Raw genomic sequence first — 22,452 nt, 5'->3', positions numbered from 1 at the left:
ACAACTACGTTCAGTTGAATGTTACCCGGAAATCCTCAGTTGTACTTTCAAACATCTTTCATTGTAATATAATTTACCATATTTCATATTTTCATTTTATTTTCAGGTGTTGTGTTTACATCAGGAAATGTCTCTGGACGAACACGACCTCCTCCTTTCTGTAGCGGTCAGAAAAGCTGCTGGCAGCAGAAACCAGCTGGAGGAGTGTCCCTGACCTCTGACCTCTGAGCTGTTGGGTTAATCTTTATCACTTCTGATTGATCTCCAAAGATCCAGAACCAGATCCAGAGCCATGTTTGTTTCTGCCTCATTAGAGACATCGCCGCGTCCCACTTCCTGTCCACTGATTAGTGACTTCCTCCTGGATGGGACAGAAACGGGGGCAGAGGGAGGTTCGGGGGTCCAACCATCAGTGACGGTGCCCCGGGCGTCCCGGTGCTTGGCGTTGATAAGCTGGGACCAGCGGGCCGGCGCCGGGTAGAACATGTCGGCCTGACGTGTGCTCATGTTTGACAAGTGCAGCCAGGCTGATGAAGCCTCAGCCTGGCTGTAACGGATCCAGAGACGGCTAACTTCAACAACATGAAGCAATGTGGATCAGAACACTGATCCGTTTAGAAACGGGTTTATGAGCGAAGAACTCCTTTAATTAATCTAGATGTTTATCCTGTAAAACTCAATTAAAGACACTTTTAGACTGGACTATGTCACAGGCCTGAATGATATGACTGAAAAAGGTTTAATATCAGTCCATATTGATCATTGTTGATTAGTTTTTTTGTTTTATATATCTGAAATCCTGCCAAACTGGTGGAGTGACCGTTCCTGTTTCATCCATAGTTTTGTCTCCACACCGTTGGCTTTTATTTTTTAGCTGTCATGATGCACTTTTATTTGGTAGAGAAACCTGAAACTGCTGCTGCGCAACTTACTCTATAAGTTGTTCCTAGGTAACCACAGAGTGGGAAAGTTGCTAGACAACCAGAGAGAGAGCGAGTGAGTTGTTGCCACCAGCCTTGCTCAGCTGGCCATGAGATGTTGGGCAGCTGAAGCCTTTTCTTTGCCTACATCACCCAGAATGCTATGCAGTTCTGGATCAGAGTTCACTGAATATGCTATCAGATGTCTTATCTATTGACATTTATCATGTTCCGATATATATTATTGGTTTATTGTCCAGCCTTAATATATAAGAAAAAAAATCATCATCAAATGATCCCACAGATATAGTTCTGTACTTTGACTTGACCATTCTAAAACTTGGCAAGCTCTCTTCATCTTCATGTTCCTGGTTGACATCTGAAGGTCAAAACAGACTTTTATTTGGAACAGTTTTAATATTTCCTCCAACATAATGAAAACAAAACATATAACAAACTCTTTTATGCAGAGAACAGTAAACCCACAGCATCATGCTGCTGCCACCTCCTTTCCATGCCATTTTTGGAATAGTGTTTATCACATCAGCAGCTTCGGTGGCTGAGAGGTCCAAACAAACACACAAATGATGCAAACTCCAAAACACAAAAGAAACAGAAAAGCGCTGCAAGCAGAAAGCGTTTTTCATGCGTTTTTTTTGTTTGTTTGTTTGTTTGTTTTGTTGTGTTCACAGCGTGTTTAGGCGTTTGCTGCATGTTTGAACCTGTGGGCCACCGTAGCATGCTTAAAGGGATTAAAGGGCCTCTGCTCCTGCTTCCTGTAGGAATATCTCAGCCCCCAGTGGGTTCTGTCTGTCCCCAGTGGGTCCAGAAGCCCGAGGTCTTTGTCAAAGCGTAGTCTGCATGAAGCGAAGTGTTTGCTTTCTGCTGTGGGTCCGACTGGTTCCCAGCTCTGTTTGGAAAGGCCTAGAACAACACAGAGGGGTTTGTGTTTGGGTGGAGGCAGAGACGGAGAGAGAAAAACGGAGAGGAAAGAGAGAGGGAGGCATCAGAAAGTGAAACTGGACTCTGCTCTGACCCGGCGGCGGACTCAGGGCGTTCCCTGTTGACTCCTCCCTTCTGTGTCCTGCAGGGCTGCCCAGGTGAGCGGATCGGTGCTGGGAAGAGGGTCGATGAGCGGACGGCTGGGGAGGAGGGAGCAGCTTAAGAGGCTGTCTCTGCCGGTAAGTCAACCCGTCTTCTACCCCTCTCTGTCTGGGTCCGTTTGAACTGAACCTTCCACCATGAGCTCTTGGGTGAGCTTTCACTTCCAGCAGCTCCTTCACAGGAAGGATCCACTTCTGTTGGGAAGTTCAGAAAGGTGGGGGAAACCTGAAACCTTCAACACACCTGTTAGATTACAGCTCTGGGTCGGGCGGACCGCCCTCCAGAACCAGCCCAGGGACTGAGCAGCTTGTCTTATCGCCGGGTCGCTCAGAACCAACAGTATGGAAGTTTTACTCTGACATGAAACTGGTGAAGAGCTGCGTTTCCAGGGTTTATAATCTAGACTGGATCTTCCTCACTGCCGGGTTCAAAGACTCCAACACACGCCCGCTTTAACTACCCGACCTGCTTTGTTTGGGCCGCCTGTCCCAGCTCTGACCCAGCGGACATCGACCTTATAACCGTATTGAACTGAGAACCATGCTGCTCCACCTCAGGCCTCCACCACCTCACTGCTTCATATCGGCATCCAACCTGATAGAAAGAGCTGCTCTTTTTTTATGCTTTTAATGTGGAGGGTCAGGAGAGACTTTTAGGTCTCCAGGTTCAATAGGTGAGGAAGAAACTGACAAAATGCGCAACTAGAAAGAAGAAGTAGTGAGATATTGCTATGTTTAACCCTAACCCCTGTAGCCGGGGTCACGTCTTAACCAGTAGGGGGCAATGCAGGGAAACATGGTGTGTAAATTAGCAGTAGAGGAAAATAATGCAAAGTTTGCTTAGAAGTTCCAAACTGTTCAAACCACAACATTACAATGAGACACCTCCACTCTGTTACTGCATTGCTGTTCACCCACAATCCAATCTGATGAGCAACTTTAGTTTGGAAGTTCAGATTGATCCTACACAGGTGTAGAAAAAGTGAACTGAATTTTCAGTATTCACAGATTATTTCATTTCTTTTCTTCTGTGGAACGTAGCTCCAAATTATTCACAGATTTTTCCAGTAAAGCATATATAAAATATTCCAAAGAAAATCTAACTTGGGAAGCAGGAATACCTCACACTAATGCTAGCTGGCATGCTATTGGCTAGTTTTAGCAAAACAGCCAATCTCATTGGGTCATTCATTTTGCGTGTTGCTGATTGGCTGAAGAGATAAAAAAAAAAGATTGTTGATGCTAGCTTCTGCTTTAGCGTTAGGACCGTTTCCACTGTGTTTGTTAATTGATATTAGGGTCTATTTGGAATTTTAAACTATTAAAATAAGCAGCTTTTAGGGTTTTAGCTGTTTCTGAACCAAGGGTTTTGCTACATTTAAAATATTTTGTTTGCCTTTTCTTGACTAAACTCTAGCAGATACAATCTACATTCAGCACTTTCTTCCCTCACGGTTCAGTTTGTCAGACAAAATCATTGAATTTTTGTCTTTTCCTTTGGAAACTGGATGCATCATGTTAAATTAAAACGTGCATCCTAATCAAAACCCCTTATGCTCTGTACATCTAATATTGATGGAGCTTCCTCTCCGATTTGTTTTTTTGTGACTTGGCATCAAACGGCGAACGTGTCTGGTTTCTCTTCATCAGGCTCCACTCCGCTGCTTTAATTGCGAAGTGGAGTTTTTCAGCTGCCGAGGCTGAAAGTGGGTCATGTTCGCAGGAACGGCTTTATGATTCAGCACGCTCACATTTGGACACTCAACTATCCGTGCACGTCATTTGTAACTAAAAAAAAAAAAAAAAGAAATCTGCCATATTTTCTCAGATTTTCTCTCTCTGCTGTGATTCGGTGGAGAAGCTGAGTGTTGTGATAGCGGGACACAGAGGAGCCGGGAGCCTTTTGGTTAGCGTCCAGCAGGAGAAACCGAAGACCCAAACATGAAGGATTAGCTTTGAATATGCACATATTTGACACGCAGCAGAGCTGCTTGTTGGGCTGGAATCACTGGGATTGGCTAAATGTGGATAAATCATGGAAGCTTTAAAGGGGACACACGCCGACTCTGATAAACTCAGCTGGGCCACAAACATGGAGGACACGAGAATTGGATGTGCACTGCAAAAACACAAAATCTTACCAAGGATTTTTGGACTAGTTTCGAGTACAAATATCTTAGGACATTTGAAATAAGACAAAGTTAAAAAGTAACTTCAGCATAAAATTTGAGCTCATTTAAGTCAATAATTCCTTAATTTTGATGGAAAAAATGCTAGCTCCATTAACAGGTCATTTCACTTATAACAAGATATTTTTCCCATGTTATAAATGAGATAATCCGCCAATAGAACAAGCACATTTTCATCAATACTAAGAAGTTTTTGACTCAAAAGAATCTCGTATATCTTGCTGAACTTAAGTTGGTTTTGTCTTATTTCAAGTGTACTAAAATATTCACACTAGAAACTACTTGGTAATATTCTGTGTTTTTGCAGTGTGACTAGAGGAAACACAGGAGGCACTGTGGCCAGCAGCCAGAACCTTCAACCCGTTCAAATCAGAGAAACGTTGGCGTCTGAAACGCCTAATGATCTTCGTATGAAGCAGTCGGAGTGATCTGATCCAGCATTACGTTTAGGATTCCTGTAATCTGGATGCAGTGGTCCACTGCGGCAGTAACTGGGGCAGCCGCCTTATGTAACACGCTGTGTTGCCGGGTTGATTCTGCCGGCCCTGTTTATTTTTATGGTTTGATGGGCGCCTGCAGAGGAAAGTCTCTTCGTCATGCTAGGACGTGAGCGGCGGAGCCGGCGGCCTCGTGGTAAACGCTGCCAGCCGGCTTTAAGTAGGTCAGCTCAGTCAGGGTCCGCTCTGCATGCATCACTTCAGCCGCATCAGGACGGATGCAGGGAAATCAGGGTACTGATGCTGAGATGCAGCTGGATTCTGATTTCAGCAGCTAGCTTATGGAGGATAAGTGGTTCTAAATAATAATAATAAAAAAACAAGCTTCAGAAACAATCAGGTTTGGTTCCTAAATCCAAGGAGCTAAATCAGCTAGCTCAGGTTTACTGAATAGAACCCGACACACAGCCTGAAGTAGGAGAAAGATGACATTAGAATCAATAACATCCTGTTATCATAACCTGTAATATATTACTGGGTTAGATCTGATGAACTTTTAGTGAATTTTCTATAAAGAAATGTCCATAACTGGGGTGCTGTGGTGGCGCAGGGGTTAAGCACAACCCACATATCCCTCTATGGCATGACTTTTTATTTTTTGGGGGAAAAAATATTTACTTACATTCTTTGGGAGCTTGTTGGCCCTTAATTACATATCAATCATAAAATTGGACCCTGACACCTCCCGGAACCGGATTTGGGTTTGTTGCCTAGGGTAACATTGCGCTACAAGGGGTCTAAAACACCAAGTTTTCTACAGTGATTATGAGAAGTGAAATACAAATCAAACAAAAACTATATTCATAAAAAACTTTTTTTGACAAAAATAAATTAGACATGGTTCCAACTCACCAAATATAAAATAAGAAACTGTCATTAATGAATCTAAGCAAATTTCTAAAACGAGCATTTGTGTGTACATGTGTAATGTTTGGCTGAGTTACAATCACTAAGGATGTTAAAATCAGTCTTCTTCCCTATTATATGTTAAACATCAGGAAGGAATTGCTTGCTGATGTGAAAAAGAGTGTATATCACATTTTTGGCACTTGATTATTGGCGTACCTGGGACTCACCATCTGTTTATCTGATTATCTATGGGTTGTAGCGACCAGATTCACATCAGTGACTATAGGTTAGGGCTGCAGGTTCTTTTTTTAAGAGTTAGTTGCTTGGCTCAAATTCTAACAAAGGACAAAATTTCCACCAGCTCCCATATCTGGTAGATTTGGTGGCTGCACAGCTCGCCCTGTGTAGATTTTCAAGTTGTAAGGAACACCTTCTACACCAGTCATACAAAGTACCCTACAGACCCGTATATTTGGGTTTGGGACGTATTGCTTCAGTCTTTGCCTGTCTTGGAATGGGGCCATTTGTTCATTGATGACCAGCTTATCACCCTTTGAGACTGAAATCAGTTTTGAGGATAAACAAACAATGAAATAATGGTTGTACAGTGGATCCTCATGTTTTCATTGGGAATGACCCCAACTTATGAACCATGCACCTTTTGTCCATGAATTGATCTTGCATCCATCTCCTGTTGCTGTTAGTCAATAATAAAGTAAACAAATTGGCTGTGATAATTATTGTGTAATCAATTGAATATCATCGCATTAGAATAAAATTGTCTGAGCAAAAGGGCCCTAACTGCGCAATGTTGCCCTGAGGCAACAAACAAAAATACACAGTTTTAGCATATAAATTATAAAAAAAAATAGTCTTCAAATGATCTACAATGCTTCTTTACATACTCACAGACATGAAAATATTTTTATTTAGAGTGACCCAAATTTAAACATGAAGAAAAGTGGAGTAYAATTTACAAGTAGGAGGCAAGGTGTAGCATGCACCTCTGCTTTGTAAAAAGGACTGCTCCTCTTCGAAGTAAAAGGTCACATAAACCTCAATACGTCTTTTATTTGGACAAAAATATGTCTGGAGGTATTTTCAATAATCAACCCCCAAAAATAAAATAAAGGAGCAACGTGAGGTACAGATATATGGTTTGTTGCCTGAGGGCAACGCCATGCCATAGAGGGATATGGAGGACTTGGTCCTCGACGCGCATGTCACAGGTTTGATTCTCCTCCTAGTGAACTTCACCGCATGTTCACAGGCCACTAGAGCCAAATCAGCCGGTTCTGCAGCTGATTTGGATATTAAATATATACTCTAACATCCCAGAGCCTTCATAGGTTTTACTCTCACAGTTCATTTGTCATCCATCTGTATAACATGGCTAATCCTTTGGGTTAATGATGAGCTGCAGTGGACACTACCAGGAGATTTTAGGTCCAGATCATCAAACTGAGCCAATAAAAATAAACTCCAGCAGATGAAGAGATGATGAAAGTGCAGAATGTTAACTGGGAGGTGGAATGATTTAAAGAAAGCTTAATGATTGCAGGTTGGAGTGGAGAAACTGTGAAGTCCAGACTGGTGAAGGTTCGTCCTCGTTTCTGTAATCTGCAGCAGTTCAATCATCCTTAGTGATAATTGATAACAAATAGAAAAACTCTGCAGGGGAGAGTTAATAATCTAGTTCCCTGAATGACTGATTAATCGCTTGCTGAACGGCTGAGAGTCGTATTGAATAAACAGCATGTGGTTGTGTTTCCTGGCTCTCCTCGTGTGAAACTGTTTCTACGTGCCACAGTCCTCTTGGAGCTCCTTTCACTGGCTCGCTCGTCCCAAAACAGACAAATTAGTCAGGTCCATGCTAAATTTAAACGCAAGGAACTGAAGTTGTGCGGTCCGGCGTGAAGTCTCGTTCCTTCTCGTTACAACTGGAGACATTAAAACTCAGTGGGGGATTGGCGGGGGGTGCTGTGGCTGGGATGAGTAGGAATGCTCCCAGTCGTCTGATTGGCTCCGGCGTTGATATTATTACTGAGCAGCTCAAACTAATTGAGTGTAATTGTAGAGTGGAAATGCGGCGACTGCGCCGGCCCCGTGGGGGCCTCCTTCTCACGCACAGCACCCCAGGGTGCCAAGCTTACGGCGCTGGAGGAAGCCGAGTGGAGGGTCTGGGTGGGCCGACGTTACATAACCATACTGACATCCTCACACATCACTCTGAGGGGCAAATAAAGACTCTGTGGGGGCAACTGACGGCTCCCTGGCGGAGGCAGGTGAAATACCTGGGGCGGGTACGGGGTGTACGGGGCAGACTGGCTCTGAGAGGCAGAAGCATTTCCTTGGCAACACTTCCTGAGCCTCACAGCAAACCATTAGAGCCTCAGTTTTCCCTCCACTCCCGTCTGAAAGTCACTCGAAGTCAGCCGAACGCTGCAAGGCTGAGCCGCCACCATCCGCTTGTAAATTGGTTTAATAATTCTCGAAGCCGCTCGCTTGTTTTTCCACTCAGTTTCAGCTCAGCTCCTGTTTTTATTAGAGCAATTATACAGCCATTTATGGATCATTGCATCATATCCTGCTAAAACCTGCCCTACATTTCTGCAACCCAGCACTGCAGCGGTCTGAGGTCATCTGTTTATTAGTTTTATGTTTGCGGAATAATTAACTTTCACACGGGGTTTATGTTGGCTTCAAACGTGCAAAAGGAAATAATGAATAAAGCATTTTAAAGTTTGACTTTTTGAGGCTTTATAGAAGATTATCTTTGGACTTTGGGTGGCTGCTCACTCATCTCCAGCCTACTTTGTTTAGTAATGGATCATTCAAGCAGAAGTTATCCCTAAACTCAGCAACGATCTCATTTTAAACTGGATCTTTAGCTTCGAAGCAGGTCATTTTCCCCGAGATACTCGAATCATTCAAGGAATCATTACATATCACTAAACTGCAACCAGTATAGAGTTGAAACTGATTTTCTTAATACCAGTATTAGACTTATTGTATTTGGTCAACTGTAGTGAGTCCTTTAAAGAACCCAGTGTCTCTGTCCATCTAGGCTTATGGGTCCCATTAGTAAAACCAGTACAATTTATTACTTATCTGGTAATAAAATTCACCAATACTTAACAGGAATAAACTTTCTATGTGTATCAGGAATTTTGTATGTTGCCAACTCGATGACAGGACAAAGTAATTAACTGTTTTGGTGCTGTTAATGATTGGCTAGTAATTAAATGTATGTTGAAATTTACTGAATTCATATGTTGTCCAATTCCAAATGATCAAAAAATCTCATATTTTGGTTTTAAAGTGTCTGGTCTTCAGCTGATTGTGTTTACATGACCCAGCTAAATTGTATGCTAACTGTTTGTCCATCAAGATGGTGGGTTCTTGTTTTGGTGATCTTATGGAAATAATACGTGGTACTTTGAGCATCTTTAGGTTGTCTCAGTGATGTATTGGTTTTATTTAAAGTAGACATAGTGAAACATTTGTCCTTTGGCCCAAGCTGTTGGTGAGATTAGCTCGAGGCTAATTGCCGTTATCTTCATATTCTTGAGGTTTATTGGTCCATCAAAGCCAACAGCAATCAATGGAAGCATAAAAGCGGAATCTTTTGGGTTTGTTCCAGACTCTTACTTTGTAGTGCGTCCCGTCTCGCTCTGGGCCATCGTCCAGCTCATTTAATTGGATGTCTGTTTTCCTCCGTTCGATGATGCCGCTCTTTTGTCCTTGGAGACGAGGGGCCAATTATGGACTCTGCTCTTCCAATCATGAGTGAGATCAAAGTTGACACCGGGGTGCCGCGTGCGCTCCGAGTCACATGCATTGTTTTCCTGCAGCATTCCCTCCGGTCCTGACGGGGAACACTGAGCCTTCTGTTGAACCCGCAGTCTGCTGAACGTCCGCGCTCCATCAGCAGACCTTATCTCCACACACGATCAACTCTTACTCACCGTCTCTCTAGATTCACTCCAGGCTCGAGTGGAGGTTTGGTCGAGACAAGGGAGCAATTGAGCTGAGGAGGAAATGGTTTGTTGGGGTTGGATTGGAAGAGGCCTGATAAGAGAGGAGAGATTGTGACAACTTTATGTTTCAAACCACACCGAGAACCCTAATCAGATCAGGTGGTAACCCTTCTCCTGAAGGAATGCTCACGTCCATTTCTTGTGACTGTAGTTTCTATTTGCAGCTACGTTCCTCCTTAAGGCAAACGCTCATTATGGCAATGAATGAAAGATATATAACTGTATTTACCTCCTGCCATGAACAGGCCGTGTTTGACAGGTTTGAAAGCCTCTCCCTGACTCTTACTCTCATTCTTCTGATTATTGTGGCCAAATATTTCAATACCATTGACGCTTAAGCTAGCTGCTGTACAAACACCAGCCAATAGGGAGTCAAGTAGCATTGCTCCAAGGTATTTCAGTTTTCCAAGCTGCATTTTATTTTGAGCATTTTGGCTAGCAACAACACCAACAAAATGCAAATAGGTGAATTTTGCATGCAAAAAGAAAGAAAAAAAAAGATTGATTTGTCTTTGAACCATCAGATGGTTCCCAACAAACCATCTCATTGATTCATCATGAGATGGTTCATTGGGAAAGATCCCATATGCTCAACATGGAACCAGTCATTGACTCATATTTCAGTGGAAAGTGTTCTGCCTGTTTAGAAATGCCTTCAAGTCTTCTCAGCCTTCAGTGATCGATCGTTTTATTCCACTCCTTGCTTTTCTTGGCAGAGGAACGGTAACCAAACTGTAGGATGTTAACCCGTCCACCTGGCTCTGAAAGGAGGAGAGGGTGTTTGGGTCCAGCCCTAGCACAGCAGGGTCAAGTCTGAAGAAGATGTAACTGGCAGCTAACAGGATTGGATGTGCAGATTATCAACAGATTATCACCCCAAAGCTGAGGGGGAGGGGGCAGCACACCCTGCAGCCGGGGGGAGGCAGAGGGTGAGATATTAGGAGTGTGGGGAAGCCGGCACGGCCCGTTGGATCCATTGATCCATCGTTCTGATCGGGCGCTGAGCCAGACCCCCAGCTGGGTTCGTCACGCTCCGCTTCCTAAAACAAAAGATTTAAACGTCCAGTTGACAAGACCGACTGTTTGCGTTTTAAAAGCAGCAGCAGCATTAAGCTTTTATTTGTTTGTTTTGAAATAGTATTTCTTTATCTTAATTAGCATATTACTGATTAAATGAAAATTTAAAAAAAATAACTAAGAAAAATTTCAATTTAGTTTAACTTCTATTTTATTTTTGATATAATTGTACTTACTTTTTTATTTTTTGATGCATTCAATTTTTTTTATAATTAAATATCCCTTTTGTTCTAATTTACTATCATCATTATTATTTATTCATAAAAGTAGAAATGAAGTTCCACTGACTGAAATAGTTTGAATAATTATAGAAATCAGTTTATTTCTAGTTTTGATGCTCTAAATAAATATTTCATTAAATTACACCTGTTTCTTCCATGGAGTCCATAAAATGAAACAATTAGATGACCTGATGATGTAACTGCTAAATTATCCTGAAAATATACAGTGGTATAAATGAGTAAAACATAATTTGAATGTTTTCTTATTTGTTTAAATTGTTCTGTGATGCAGGTAATTTTCCACTTCAAGTCAAAACTTTCCAATATTAAAAAATGTACAATAAAAAAAATGTAAACGACTAAATATAGAAAATACAAGCTAAAAGCAAAAACACAGGACAGAAACATTTCTGACAACATAGCTGAAAGGAGTGTTAAAGTTTTTGCACTTCAGGGCTTCCGTAGTTTGTCATTTTTCAACTTTCCTGTGATTTTCTGTCCCAGTCTTTAGTTTTGATGCTACAGTTTGCTTCGGTCAGAGGTCTGGAAACTTTTTAATGACCCCAGAATCACTTCCTGTCCAATCCCATGAAATATTAACATGTTTCCACATTAACTCCAACAAATGCATGCAGAAAGCCTGTTACTAGTTGATTTATGAGAGCTCGGGGCTGTTCTCGTTTGGTTCATGTTGTCCTGCCCGATGAGTCTACGCTTGTGCTTTAAACGCGTTGTCACAAATCTGTCTGGATTTGCATGCAAGTCTCGAAGCGAGGTCGTCTCGTGTGTGCCTGAGGATGAGGCGGGAGGCATTTCTGACGTGCCTCACCTGTTCCTGACGTGCCTGTCGGATGGCTTCCCAACAGGTGTTCAGATGTTTTCTGCCATCTGGACTTTCCTCTGTTTTCAGCCCTTTTTTTTTTGCTGAGAACTAAAGAGTTCAGGTTAAAATCCATCATTTCCATTTGACATGACAGCATCGCTCTGGAGTCTGCCTGTCTTATAATTTGCCAACCATTTCTGACCATATGATGGAAAATATTCCACTCTCAGCTCTTCCAAGCCACAATTATTGCCCTTAATTTATAATATTACATTTCTGTTATTTTTCCATTAATCTTGTTGAAGGTTTGACAAGCGGCCAGTCTCATTTGCTAAAAATGATTTACCCAAACAGACCAGATTAGAGTCATCGTCCCTCTTTTCTGACAAATGAAGCATCCTTAAATTGCCAAAGGATGCATTACTAAAACATAAACTCCTATTACGCAGACATTGTTCCATATATCCAACCCACATTACTTGACTGGAATTGTGTAATGGTTTATAATCATAAAACCAGTGGCTTCAGTCCCTCATCGTTAAAACATTAGTCAGAATATTTGCTCGCACAATATTTCAAAACAGTTTTTTATCTCCTGACTGAAGCTTTGACAGTAAACAATTAGTCAGCGACAGGAATGCGTTGGGGTTTTCACGCCATTGTCCCTTCGGCGCTCTCCAAACAGCTGATCTGTGGTGAGAAGGCGCCAGTGAGCTCATAAATTCCTCGAAGAGGCTGGGCCAGGTGCTTGTTGAAGGATGAGTTTGTAATCTCATTTCGAGCGAGAACACCACCTGTCAGTCAGCAACCATAAATTAGTTTGATAGTCATCAGCTGAAAAGCCTGTTGGGGGGGGGGGGGAAACTCTTGATAGGTTGGATGGATGTGGAAGTGGGATGAAGGTGTTGGAAGATCCTGAGCTTCGTGTTGCTTAATGATCTACATAAGTGTAGCATGAGCAGGTTGACTGGTTTATGCTACATGCTACAGGTGCTAAACCTGTGCAGTTCCTTCACTATTTGCATTGGAGGGTTAAGAAAATGCAAATTTCCTCAAAATTTCTGGTTTTGCAGCTAAAGATAACAACCTTTCTATACTTGGCAACAAGTGGGGGTGTCTACTCAACATGCTGGGGTTTCTGCATGTGTATAAAAGCAATATAAGAACTATTCAAGGTAGCAATCACAGATAAATACATTATTTTAAAAATATATGTTGATTTTGAAACCCATTTTCTACTGCCTCCTTGGGCTACTGCCCATAAAAACTTAGAACTTTCAGACAAGAATATAGTCCACTGAAAGACTTTCACACAACATTCTAACTTAGCAAAAAAAGTACAAAATATGTGTCCTTAATAAAAAATTTTGTGCGGTGGGCATTTTGTATGTCTCCGAAAATATAAAATGGAGAAGGAAACATTGAAAAATGCACATGCAAACTTAAAATTTTTTCAAATATCCTATAGAGATTAACTGAGCCAAGCTGTGCATACCTTCTGTACATTCATACAAAACTACATACAAGACCAGAAGTAAATGGTGGTTTCCATGTGGCGTTTTGGGTCATTTCCATTGATTCCACTGGGAAGGCCAACTGTATGGTGTCTGTATTTCAGAGGTCAAGTTCTCCTTGCTGCATGACTTGGCCTTTGAGGTGCCAAAGCACAAGACATTGTGAAAGTAATTCTAAGTCTGCAGGATTGAACTTTGGGAGACATCCTCAGAGGAGGAAAAATCTCCACAGTGAGAACAGAAACTTCTCCAATCAAGCAGACAGAAATAAACCCAGATTAGAGGATAGTTGTGGGAGAAACATGGCATAGTTTCCATAACAGCTTCCACGTTTTCCAGTCTGAACGAGAAAACTATCATTATCCATTGTGTTGTCTTGGACAGACCTCAGTGGGAGACAGAAACCCAGCAATCTGACATTCAGATTTAATTCATGGGGTGTCAGCGAGGAAGCTGGTGAGCAGAGGTTCTGATTCGACCTGGAGCCAAAGAATCCTTCAGGAACTGCTGTGACTCTTTGGAAACGTGGCACGCAGAGGTTTAGGTTTATTTAAGGACATCCAAATTCCAAATTGTAATCCAATCAGGGGAAAAGAACTATCTAAACTGCTCTGGACTTGTGGGGCTACATCTTGTACTGACCACAGTTTTGAAAAACTGAGTCAGTTTTACTCGACGGGTCAATAGAACCAAGAAAGTCCCCAAATAAAACTCAACTGACAACAAGAAGGAGACGATATATTCTCACACTGCAATGAATAGATTTAAGGTCATTTAGGACACGTGAAACAGCAGAGAACCTTCTGCGAAGTTGTGTTCCACTCAAACTCCAAGAGATCATCAATGATTGATCCAGGAGGTCAACACAACCAAGATCAACGTCTAAAACTCTTCAAGCTTGAACTACCTCAGTTATAGAGCCAGAATAACTGCTGAACAAACACAGTGACCAGTTTCAGGACTTTATCTAAGACCTTCTGTGGACTGGTGAAACGGTGTTCATAATGTTACATCTGGCATAGAGCTAACAGTTAAACATCGTGATGATAACGATGGTCGGGTCCGCACAGATTACACTTCCTCCTTCTGATTAGCCTTTTAGCTGTTAGTGTTACCAAGCAGAGGAAGAGGTGGCACACGTGAATCCCTTCTGGCCCTGGATCTCTGCTTTGGACTCTCTGTGAGAAGCTAGCAGGTGTTTTTGGGTCTTCTGTCCATGTTCCAGACTAGGAAGGAAGAGGAATGTAATAGTTGGGTGGACATATAGAGTAACATGCTAGTGACTAATGCAAGGTATTTCCTCTAGTTTTCTTCCTTGATTGATTGAACTAAACTCTCGCTAAGCTGCCAAATCCTTCCTTTCCTTGAAAAGCATCTGCCAAGAGCCTGCCTTTACTGATTGAAGACAGACAAAAGGAAAACCATCAACAAAGAGTCTACTTCTCAAACGTGTTAATGTTTTATACCTTAAAGGGTGTGCACAACCACCACACTGTACACAAACACCTTAGATCTACTACACACAGATGCGGCGACATGCTGTTTGCTCCAGGTGACTTAATGCGACTTGACTCGGTGGTTAAATATTAACAGGAGCTGATGTGGCCCTCAGTCAGGAGAGACTCGAATTCATTGCTGCACTGCTGCATCATCGTTCCAACACACACGTGTGACGCTGTCGAATGCAAACACATACACACTCACACACATACACACACACACAGCCAGTGGCAGGAAGCAGCTGAGACTCAGCAAGGCAGCTGGGGCAGAAGAGGAGAACCAAGCGGAAGAAGAGGAGGGCAACAGAGCGAAGGATAGAGGATGAGCCAGTTAGCGGAGCAAGGCGTTGGTCGGATCCGAAGTGTTCCTCTTCTGGAGCTTCTGGCGGTGAGTGTTGGTTTTCAGATCCGTCCGTCCCTTAGCAACGCCAGGGAGATCTGGGAGAACACATCCAGAGCAGGACTCACTGGGGCAACGATGTTCTACGTTAGGACGTTAGAGGAGGGGAGGGTTGTAATCCATTAGCTGAAGTTTGATAGATGACTGTGAGATTTCCTTAAAGGAGCTAACTTTGTTTTAAACCTGTCACTGGATTCTGGATGGTCTGGTTCTGTAAGTGTGTCAGTGTTTCTCGCCGTTCTGTGACTGTGCATCTCGAGCGTTGCCATCCCATATGTAGGTCACTATCCGACAAGCTGTGGCTGCTTCTAATTAGGTGAGAAAAGACTCGCTTCGCTTCGTGTTTCCGAAGCAGTTCCAGGCGGTCTGGATCAGGGATCCGGCCCACCATTTGTACAGGTTTCCCCCCCCGCTGTGGATGAGACTCTTCGCGACATATGATGCTTTATGATGAGGTAACCATGCGTGGCAACAGCCAGATCTAAAAATAAAACAGCTGTGGTTGTTGTGCTTTTTCAGCTGCTTCGGTTGAACTTTTCTCTTCGATTTGGATCTTCATTCAGTGGTGTTTTGTGTGTTTTTGCTTCTGTCATCACGTGGACGCAATTAAACAGACAAATGTCTCTGCTGGGCTCTGAAACGCCATACATTCTTTATGTAATTACATTAACAGGAGCTGGATAGTGACTAATGGCTCGTTTAGGAGGAGAAGGGGCGCGAAACACAACATGCATGGTTGCATTTTTCCATCCAGTTTCACCCTCTTGCTCATCCCCAAGCGCAAATCTCTCCCTCCAAACCAACACGGCTTGCTTTTCTTTTTTAATTTTTTACCCAGAGAGAACTTCTGAGGTTTATGACCTTTTGTGTGTCCTAATCTGGGATCAACTGTGGCTTAAAGGTTTGCTCGGTGGCATTGTCCACATTAAACCTGCAATTCAAACCTTTTATTGGCCGGAAGAAAAGGCCTAAACAGACGTTTACTCTCGCATTTGATCCTTCCATTTAGGATCTGAATGATCAGATTCACACAGAATCAGAATTATACATTCAGGCTCTACTGAATAAGAGTCACCGACATCTTTTTATTATAAGTCAACGACTCAATAAGGGCCAAGAATATCTTAACTCAGCAAGACCAAACCCTCGAATGTGTTTGACTGGTACTCAGAAGAATGGGAAAGTCCAAGGATCTTTGTGAAGGTACAGATAATCAGATCATATGTTTTAACAGTTACACCTAAATTTAAGTTATTTAGATGTGCCACTACTTTCTAAATGTCTGTAAAAAGGTCAGACCTTTCTCCCTCAGGGTGCATTCCCAGCAGCCCTGTTCAGTCTGCTTTAACCCAACTCCAGTCCTTCCGTTTAAAAAGTCTGTTTCATTCGAGGAGGAGCGAATGTGTAATCGAGCCAAAATAAGTGAAGTCCGGTCCGCCTACAAACCTCGATTTTGGTTTAGTTGAATTGAACTCTGGTGCGATTCAAATGCATATGTGAATTCCACGCAGACTATAGCGCAAGGTAAATACAACCAAAGCAAATTTGTGAGTCTAGGATTAGTGGGCGAAATGGCTCGTGGTCTTTAGCCAAAGACGAAAGAGAAATCCTCCAACCACTAAAATATGACTCCACTCCATTTTTTTCCTCATTTGGTGAAGTAGGAAGTTGGGCTCTGTTGTCTTCAGAAGGTTTTGTGTCGTTTCCTTCAGTGGTTCTTGGTGCATTGTCCCCATAGGCAAGGAGGGGAACAGGTTGCTAAAAGTGTTTGGTTGGTTTGAGTGAGAAAGGGAACCACAGCAGCTGGAAATGGAACAAAGGTTTCAGTTTTGGACTCCAATCAAATTATCAATGAGTTAAATGGCCTAAGATTAAAGGAAGTAGTTCAGTGAGTCTTACTACCAAGACTCAAGAAATTCCTGACGTGGACACTGCTGGAACACCAGTGGGGTCTCACCAGGAGATGATTGGGTTTGAATTGAGATAACTTTGTCTGTCTTCCCAGAGACGAGATAAATGTCTTTGGAGAGTGTTTTTTTTTTGTGGTTAAATGAGACAAAGATTGATCTGTTTCATTTCAACAAATAGAGGAATGTAGGGAGGTCTCAAGATTAGGCATTCAACCCTACAAGCACTGTACCAGCTGCCAAGCATGGCAGAGGTAACGAAAAAAGGGGACTGTTTTCAAATTCCTTAACATCTATTGGAGTTTGGACACAATTGGGACAGTAGTCCAACACCCATATCCGTATTGAATTTGAATCCTATAAAGCAGGCTAACATTAGACTTCTGGAAAGTCTAACATCAAACCCAAAACTCCTGAAAAGATGTTAACTTTGCTTAAAATCAAAGACAAACAGTTCTAATAAAGCCTTCCCATTTGTCCAGGAGCAATGATTCAACATTCAACCAGAACTATGCCAGAAAAACCCCCAACACATTACAAAATGCTGACTTGAAAACTTGCTTTGTTGTTATTTTAAAAAATTGAATCGGCTCACATTTTGCCTTAATTTACACAGACTGGGATTATAATACCGGTTACGTAATGGAAATTATATGTTGTGTACAAACACGGATCCTCAAGACCGCAGAAAGTATCTCTGGGACAGAATGCCTGTGTCGAATTACTTTTCTCAATAGAGCTCAGTGTCTGAATCAGGAAGAAGGATATGAATTTGGACTGAGTCGCAGAGTTCTGGTGCCACATTGCTTTGGACTCAAAAAGAAGACGAGCGACTTGCCAGCTGCAGAACATTAAAACTAATTATGGATGGTGGCGAGACGACTGGAGGCCGAGCTTAGACAGCAAAGGAAAGCAAAAATTCTCTATAAAAATATTTTCCTTTTTCTTTGTGAAGTCTAATTACAGTCACAGACTGATTGATGATTATAATTGGTTGTTTGCATAAAACAGAAGTGTTTTGATTTCAACTCCAAAAATGTTGTGTTGAGATATTTAAAGTCTTCTCAGCCAGTATGGTCAGATCAACTTTTTCATTTTTCCCTTTCATTTCTGGGGAAAGATGAGTTATTATGATGGACAAATTCCAAGATATTAGAATCCCTTGCCAAGATATTATGAATGAAGACACATTTATAGCAATAAGGAAACCAGAATGGGAAACATAAAGACAAACAACTACAGAAACAAAAAGACACTGAATTAATGTGACTTTCTACAAAGGTTCCCAACAAAAAAAAAAACCCTAACAATGATAATGATATATTGCCTAATATATCAAATAGACTCTCAAATATTCTGTAACAACAAAAGGCTGCCTTTGAGTTATTATTGTTATTTTTTACCAGAACAGTCTTTAAATATTTGTGAAACTCAGTTATGTTTTTCATTCTGGCTTTCAAAAGTTATAAAGTAGAACCCCAATTGTTTGAAGTAGGCAGTCATCACTAAGACCGTTGAACAAAAAAACATAATTAAAAAAAATATATTATTTCTATGAAAGATTTTAACTGTCAGGGTTGACTTTCCTAGTTAGCTGTAGCAACCTGTCCTATGTAGCCAGGTCTAGCTTTCCTAGCCATCAAGAGCGAGTTTTCTTAATTAGCCAGGTCTAGCTTTGCTAGCTAGAAAAACCAACCAGGGTTGGTTTTTCTAGCTAGCAAGAGTGAGCTTTCCTAGCTAGCTGGGACTAGTTTTCCAAGCTAGCAAGAGGAGGCTTTCCTTGCTAGTCAGGGCTAGCTTTCCTAGCTCTGGCTGTTTCAGTATATTCCTTTTCTTTCTTATTGCTTATATCTATAAAAGCAATTCTTGTGGAAAATAAACTTTTAGGAAAAGTTTTCAATTAATTATCTCTCCCTGTCTATTCACCATTCAGTATTTGGTGTTTGATCTATTAAAATAGCCAACTATATTTTTAGAGGAAGCCTCAAGGTGGTTCTCCAGCCATGGGGGTCCATTGTAATCTTTATTCAAGCAACAGTTAATTTTTTTATCTGTTTTCTTAAAGTCACACATTTTTTTTATTTAATCAGAAATGGAAATCAATTACTAATCTTCATTGCTTAATGTAGAAAAAATAACAAATGGCTTCTTTGACAGGGAGCATACATGCTTCTAATGAGCCACAATTACAGCTATGAAAATGTAAATGAAGCTAATTGAGTTTCTTTCTCTTAACTGTCACTTTTCATCATTTTCTGGTCACTGAACAGGGCAGGTGTCAGTTATTTCCTGTTTGTCCCAAAGAGGCTTGCAGCAGACGTACAGCAGCTCAGTGGTCTACTGGCTCACATTACAATATGCTAATGCCCCCCCGAGCTGCAACCTGCCCCACCCTCCTGCTCCTTTAAACACACACCATGCACACAGATACACACTGGTGCTCGCACATGCCCCCGGGACAGCCGCGGGGAGGGCCATGAAAAGGAAGCTGAGATGATTAATTAACTCTGCCCTCGTTTTGATACGGCCTTATTGGCTTTCAACACCTCGCGTTCGGCTCCGGAGCTTTGCATAGATTATCCTCCCACCGCTACAACAGACACACAACGAGCTTCCACACAGATTCAGGTCAGCTTTGTTTGTGGTACTGATGTCAGTGGACAAGATTTGTACTTTTTTAAAATTTATTTCATGATGTTTTAATTTTATTAATCTATTGGACATCTAGAATCTTGGAATTGCTGAATAGAACCTGTCTAACAACATTAAGCAGGGTAGGAGATCTCAAAAGGCAAAAACAGTTGGTGAACAAAACCTTTAACACTGGAAAGGGTTGTAAAGTCTTTTGTAAGACTGTGGGACTTCATCAAACTACAGTGGAACAATGGCGATCCTTTCTACCCGAAATTACTTACAGACTTCTGGGAAACGTTCTGGACTGAGGACTATATAAAACACATTGTGTCACTGACACATGGTGGGTATCCACATGGTTCAAGTTAGCGCTTTAGCGTTAGCTTCCACTTATAGTTATCTCAATGTAGCACTTTAGCGTTAGCAGGACAGATGTATATGATTAGTGCTTTCAAGTTAGTAGTGCCCACCATTGAAAAACATCTTTTGAAAATAATTTATAAGTCTTAAAATGATTAATCGTTACTCTACAATTAATTTGCATTGTATGTCAAATGACTTAAGAAATTCGGATTTTGCCTCGACTCAGGACTCAAATACCTTGACTTCAGTCTCAACGTGAGACTTTCATGTTGCATGGGATTTGGAAAGACTTGACACGGTGTGATTGGAGGAACCAATGTAGCTCTGCCACTTAAATATCTGGATGACTTGCTGGTATTTACTCTGGCTAAAAAAACCCCTACCAAAATCAAATGTTTGAGTAGCCTAATTAAAGTTTCTAGGTAAATCTGATTTGGATGCTGTGGGATGACCTTATACAGATTGATAAGAGTAAGGCTGAATTCTTTAAAGATGAGCTGATATTCCTCCACAAAGAATGAGCAATATGGTTTTTTTTTTCTTGTTCTGGAAGTAAGCATTCATATGTTTGCACCTGATGGTTCTGGTTGATCCATAAGCAAATACAGTACAAGCCTCCATGTGGGCCTTTGTTGTGGTGAGGTCTGCATGGTTTCTGGACTCCAGGTGTTCCAGCTGGTCGTGTTCATCCTCTGCTTCCCGGTTCTGCTTTCTATTCACGGCCATAAAGTGGCTGTCAGGCCTCAGCAGCGAAGCCAGACAATACAACTGACAGCACTCCTGTATGCGTCCTAGACCTTTCATCTGCTTCCTTTCTCTGTGGGCTGATCCACGGAGTGGCGGTGGGGTTGTGTTTCATCGTCCTCTTCCTTTCTGAACAAAAGATCACCTGCCCGGCTGTGTGATGTGTCACATGGAGCCCTGAGGGGAAGCCCTCAGCTTCATGTGCAACGCTGCAACTTGTGCGTCATGACAAGAGCGCTGCAGAATGAGTTTTAGGTCCTGTTCTGGTTTAATCCAATGTGACACGCTTTACAGAAACCAGCCGGTGGTTCTTTCCTCTTTCCTCCGCCGTCTCCCGAGCCAGAACTCTATGCGCTATGCTATGCAAACACCACAACAGAACGATGCAACAAAAGCAAAGAGATCCAACCAGCCTCAAACCATTGCGCTACAATGAGGCATTGTTTGCAGGGAACCATGATTCTCTCCGATGTGGTCTATGCTTCCCGTTAGAAGTGGAAGATCTGGCAGGGATTGTTTTATTCTGTTGAGGTTCATTAGCCATCATGGTGGTGGTAATAAGATTTATTACCATTATTAGAGGGGAACGTTCATGTGTGTTGGTGCAACATTGGAAACAATCATAGCTATCCACCAATAAGCTGTAGCCATCTTGACAGCCTCCCTCTGTAGAGGGTTACCTTTCAGCTTCTAGGCTAAATACAGATCTGAGTGGTTTCAGACTTCTGTTTGCAACAAATTGAGTTAAACACAGCAGACCTGACACCAACGGTACAGTTAGTCATTTAATGCAACAGGACGGTTTTCTTGTAAAGTCGCAGGTTTAAAGAGTAACAAAAGTTCTTACATCATTGGAACATAGAAAAAGATAGATATAAGACATTGGTATTATGTCAAATGACTTTTTTATGGTATTATTGGTATTATTATTTTTATTGGTATTATGTCAAAAGACTGAAAATTAAAAATTTAGGACTTGGCCTGGAGACTTGACTTGAAACTTGCGTGGAAAGACGTGAGACTTTCTTGTCACTTGCGAAACAGTGAGTTCGTCCCACCTCTGAAGTAAACATTGTAAAAGAAAAGCCAAGGTTAGTAAGTAAATTACCTACCTGGATTACTCATCTTTGTAAACTTGCATAAAACCCAAACCAAAAAATCATGGGAACCTTTTGTTTTTATGGTTTATGTATCTTGGACAAGGGATAATGCACACATTGTGACGGTTGGACTAAAAGCCAGATTTCAGGTGAAACGTTTGGAGGGAGGCCAAGACGAGCAGGTTGCAGAGATCAAAGATAGGAAGCAGTTGTTTTAACATCTGCACCTTTTATTATGAAACCTTCCATGTTCCCACAACTTTTATCTGCTGCTGAAAACATCCTTAGTGCAACGTGAGATGAAGTCATTTCAAGACGTTATTAAAAAGAAGGTAATTCATAGCTCAGCTGAAATCCTTGAGAGAATCGGCACCATCTGCATCTGAGTCAGTGACTTGCAGTCAGGGGAGGCAGGTGAGGTAGAGCCTAACCTGTCATCATGGAAAAATAATATATAATAATAAAAAACATTTATATTGCTATTTTCACCCTGTGGTTTGTACTATAAAGTACCTATTTTTTACTTAGCTTAACCAATTCTGATTATTTTTTTCTTCAAAATCGATGGGTTT

At 41.7% G+C, this 22,452-nt stretch overlaps 1 protein-coding gene across 3 annotated transcripts in view; it reads left to right on the top strand.

The window, feature by feature from the left end:
* LOC103473550 (nck-associated protein 5-like) overlaps positions 1-22,452 on the top strand; it is a 133,350-nt gene that overhangs the window by 10,649 nt on the left and 100,249 nt on the right. For 2 of the 3 annotated variants that reach the window (XM_008423870.2, XM_008423910.2), the window contains exon 2: positions 2,011-2,101. In XM_008423870.2, coding sequence (XP_008422092.1) covers positions 2,011-2,101 — 91 coding nt within the window. Of the gene's footprint in view, positions 1-2,010; positions 2,102-14,959; positions 15,121-22,452 lie in introns of those variants that run through there. The other variant, XM_008423878.2, reaches the window with a different exon arrangement.

The sequence above is a fragment of the Poecilia reticulata genome, linkage group LG2, assembly GCF_000633615.1.
Source record: "Poecilia reticulata strain Guanapo linkage group LG2, Guppy_female_1.0+MT, whole genome shotgun sequence".
In the NCBI taxonomy this organism is placed as follows: domain Eukaryota; kingdom Metazoa; phylum Chordata; class Actinopteri; order Cyprinodontiformes; family Poeciliidae; genus Poecilia; species Poecilia reticulata.
The sequence above is the reverse complement of the archived record's forward strand: the minus strand, read 5'-3'. Positions and strand labels throughout refer to the sequence as shown.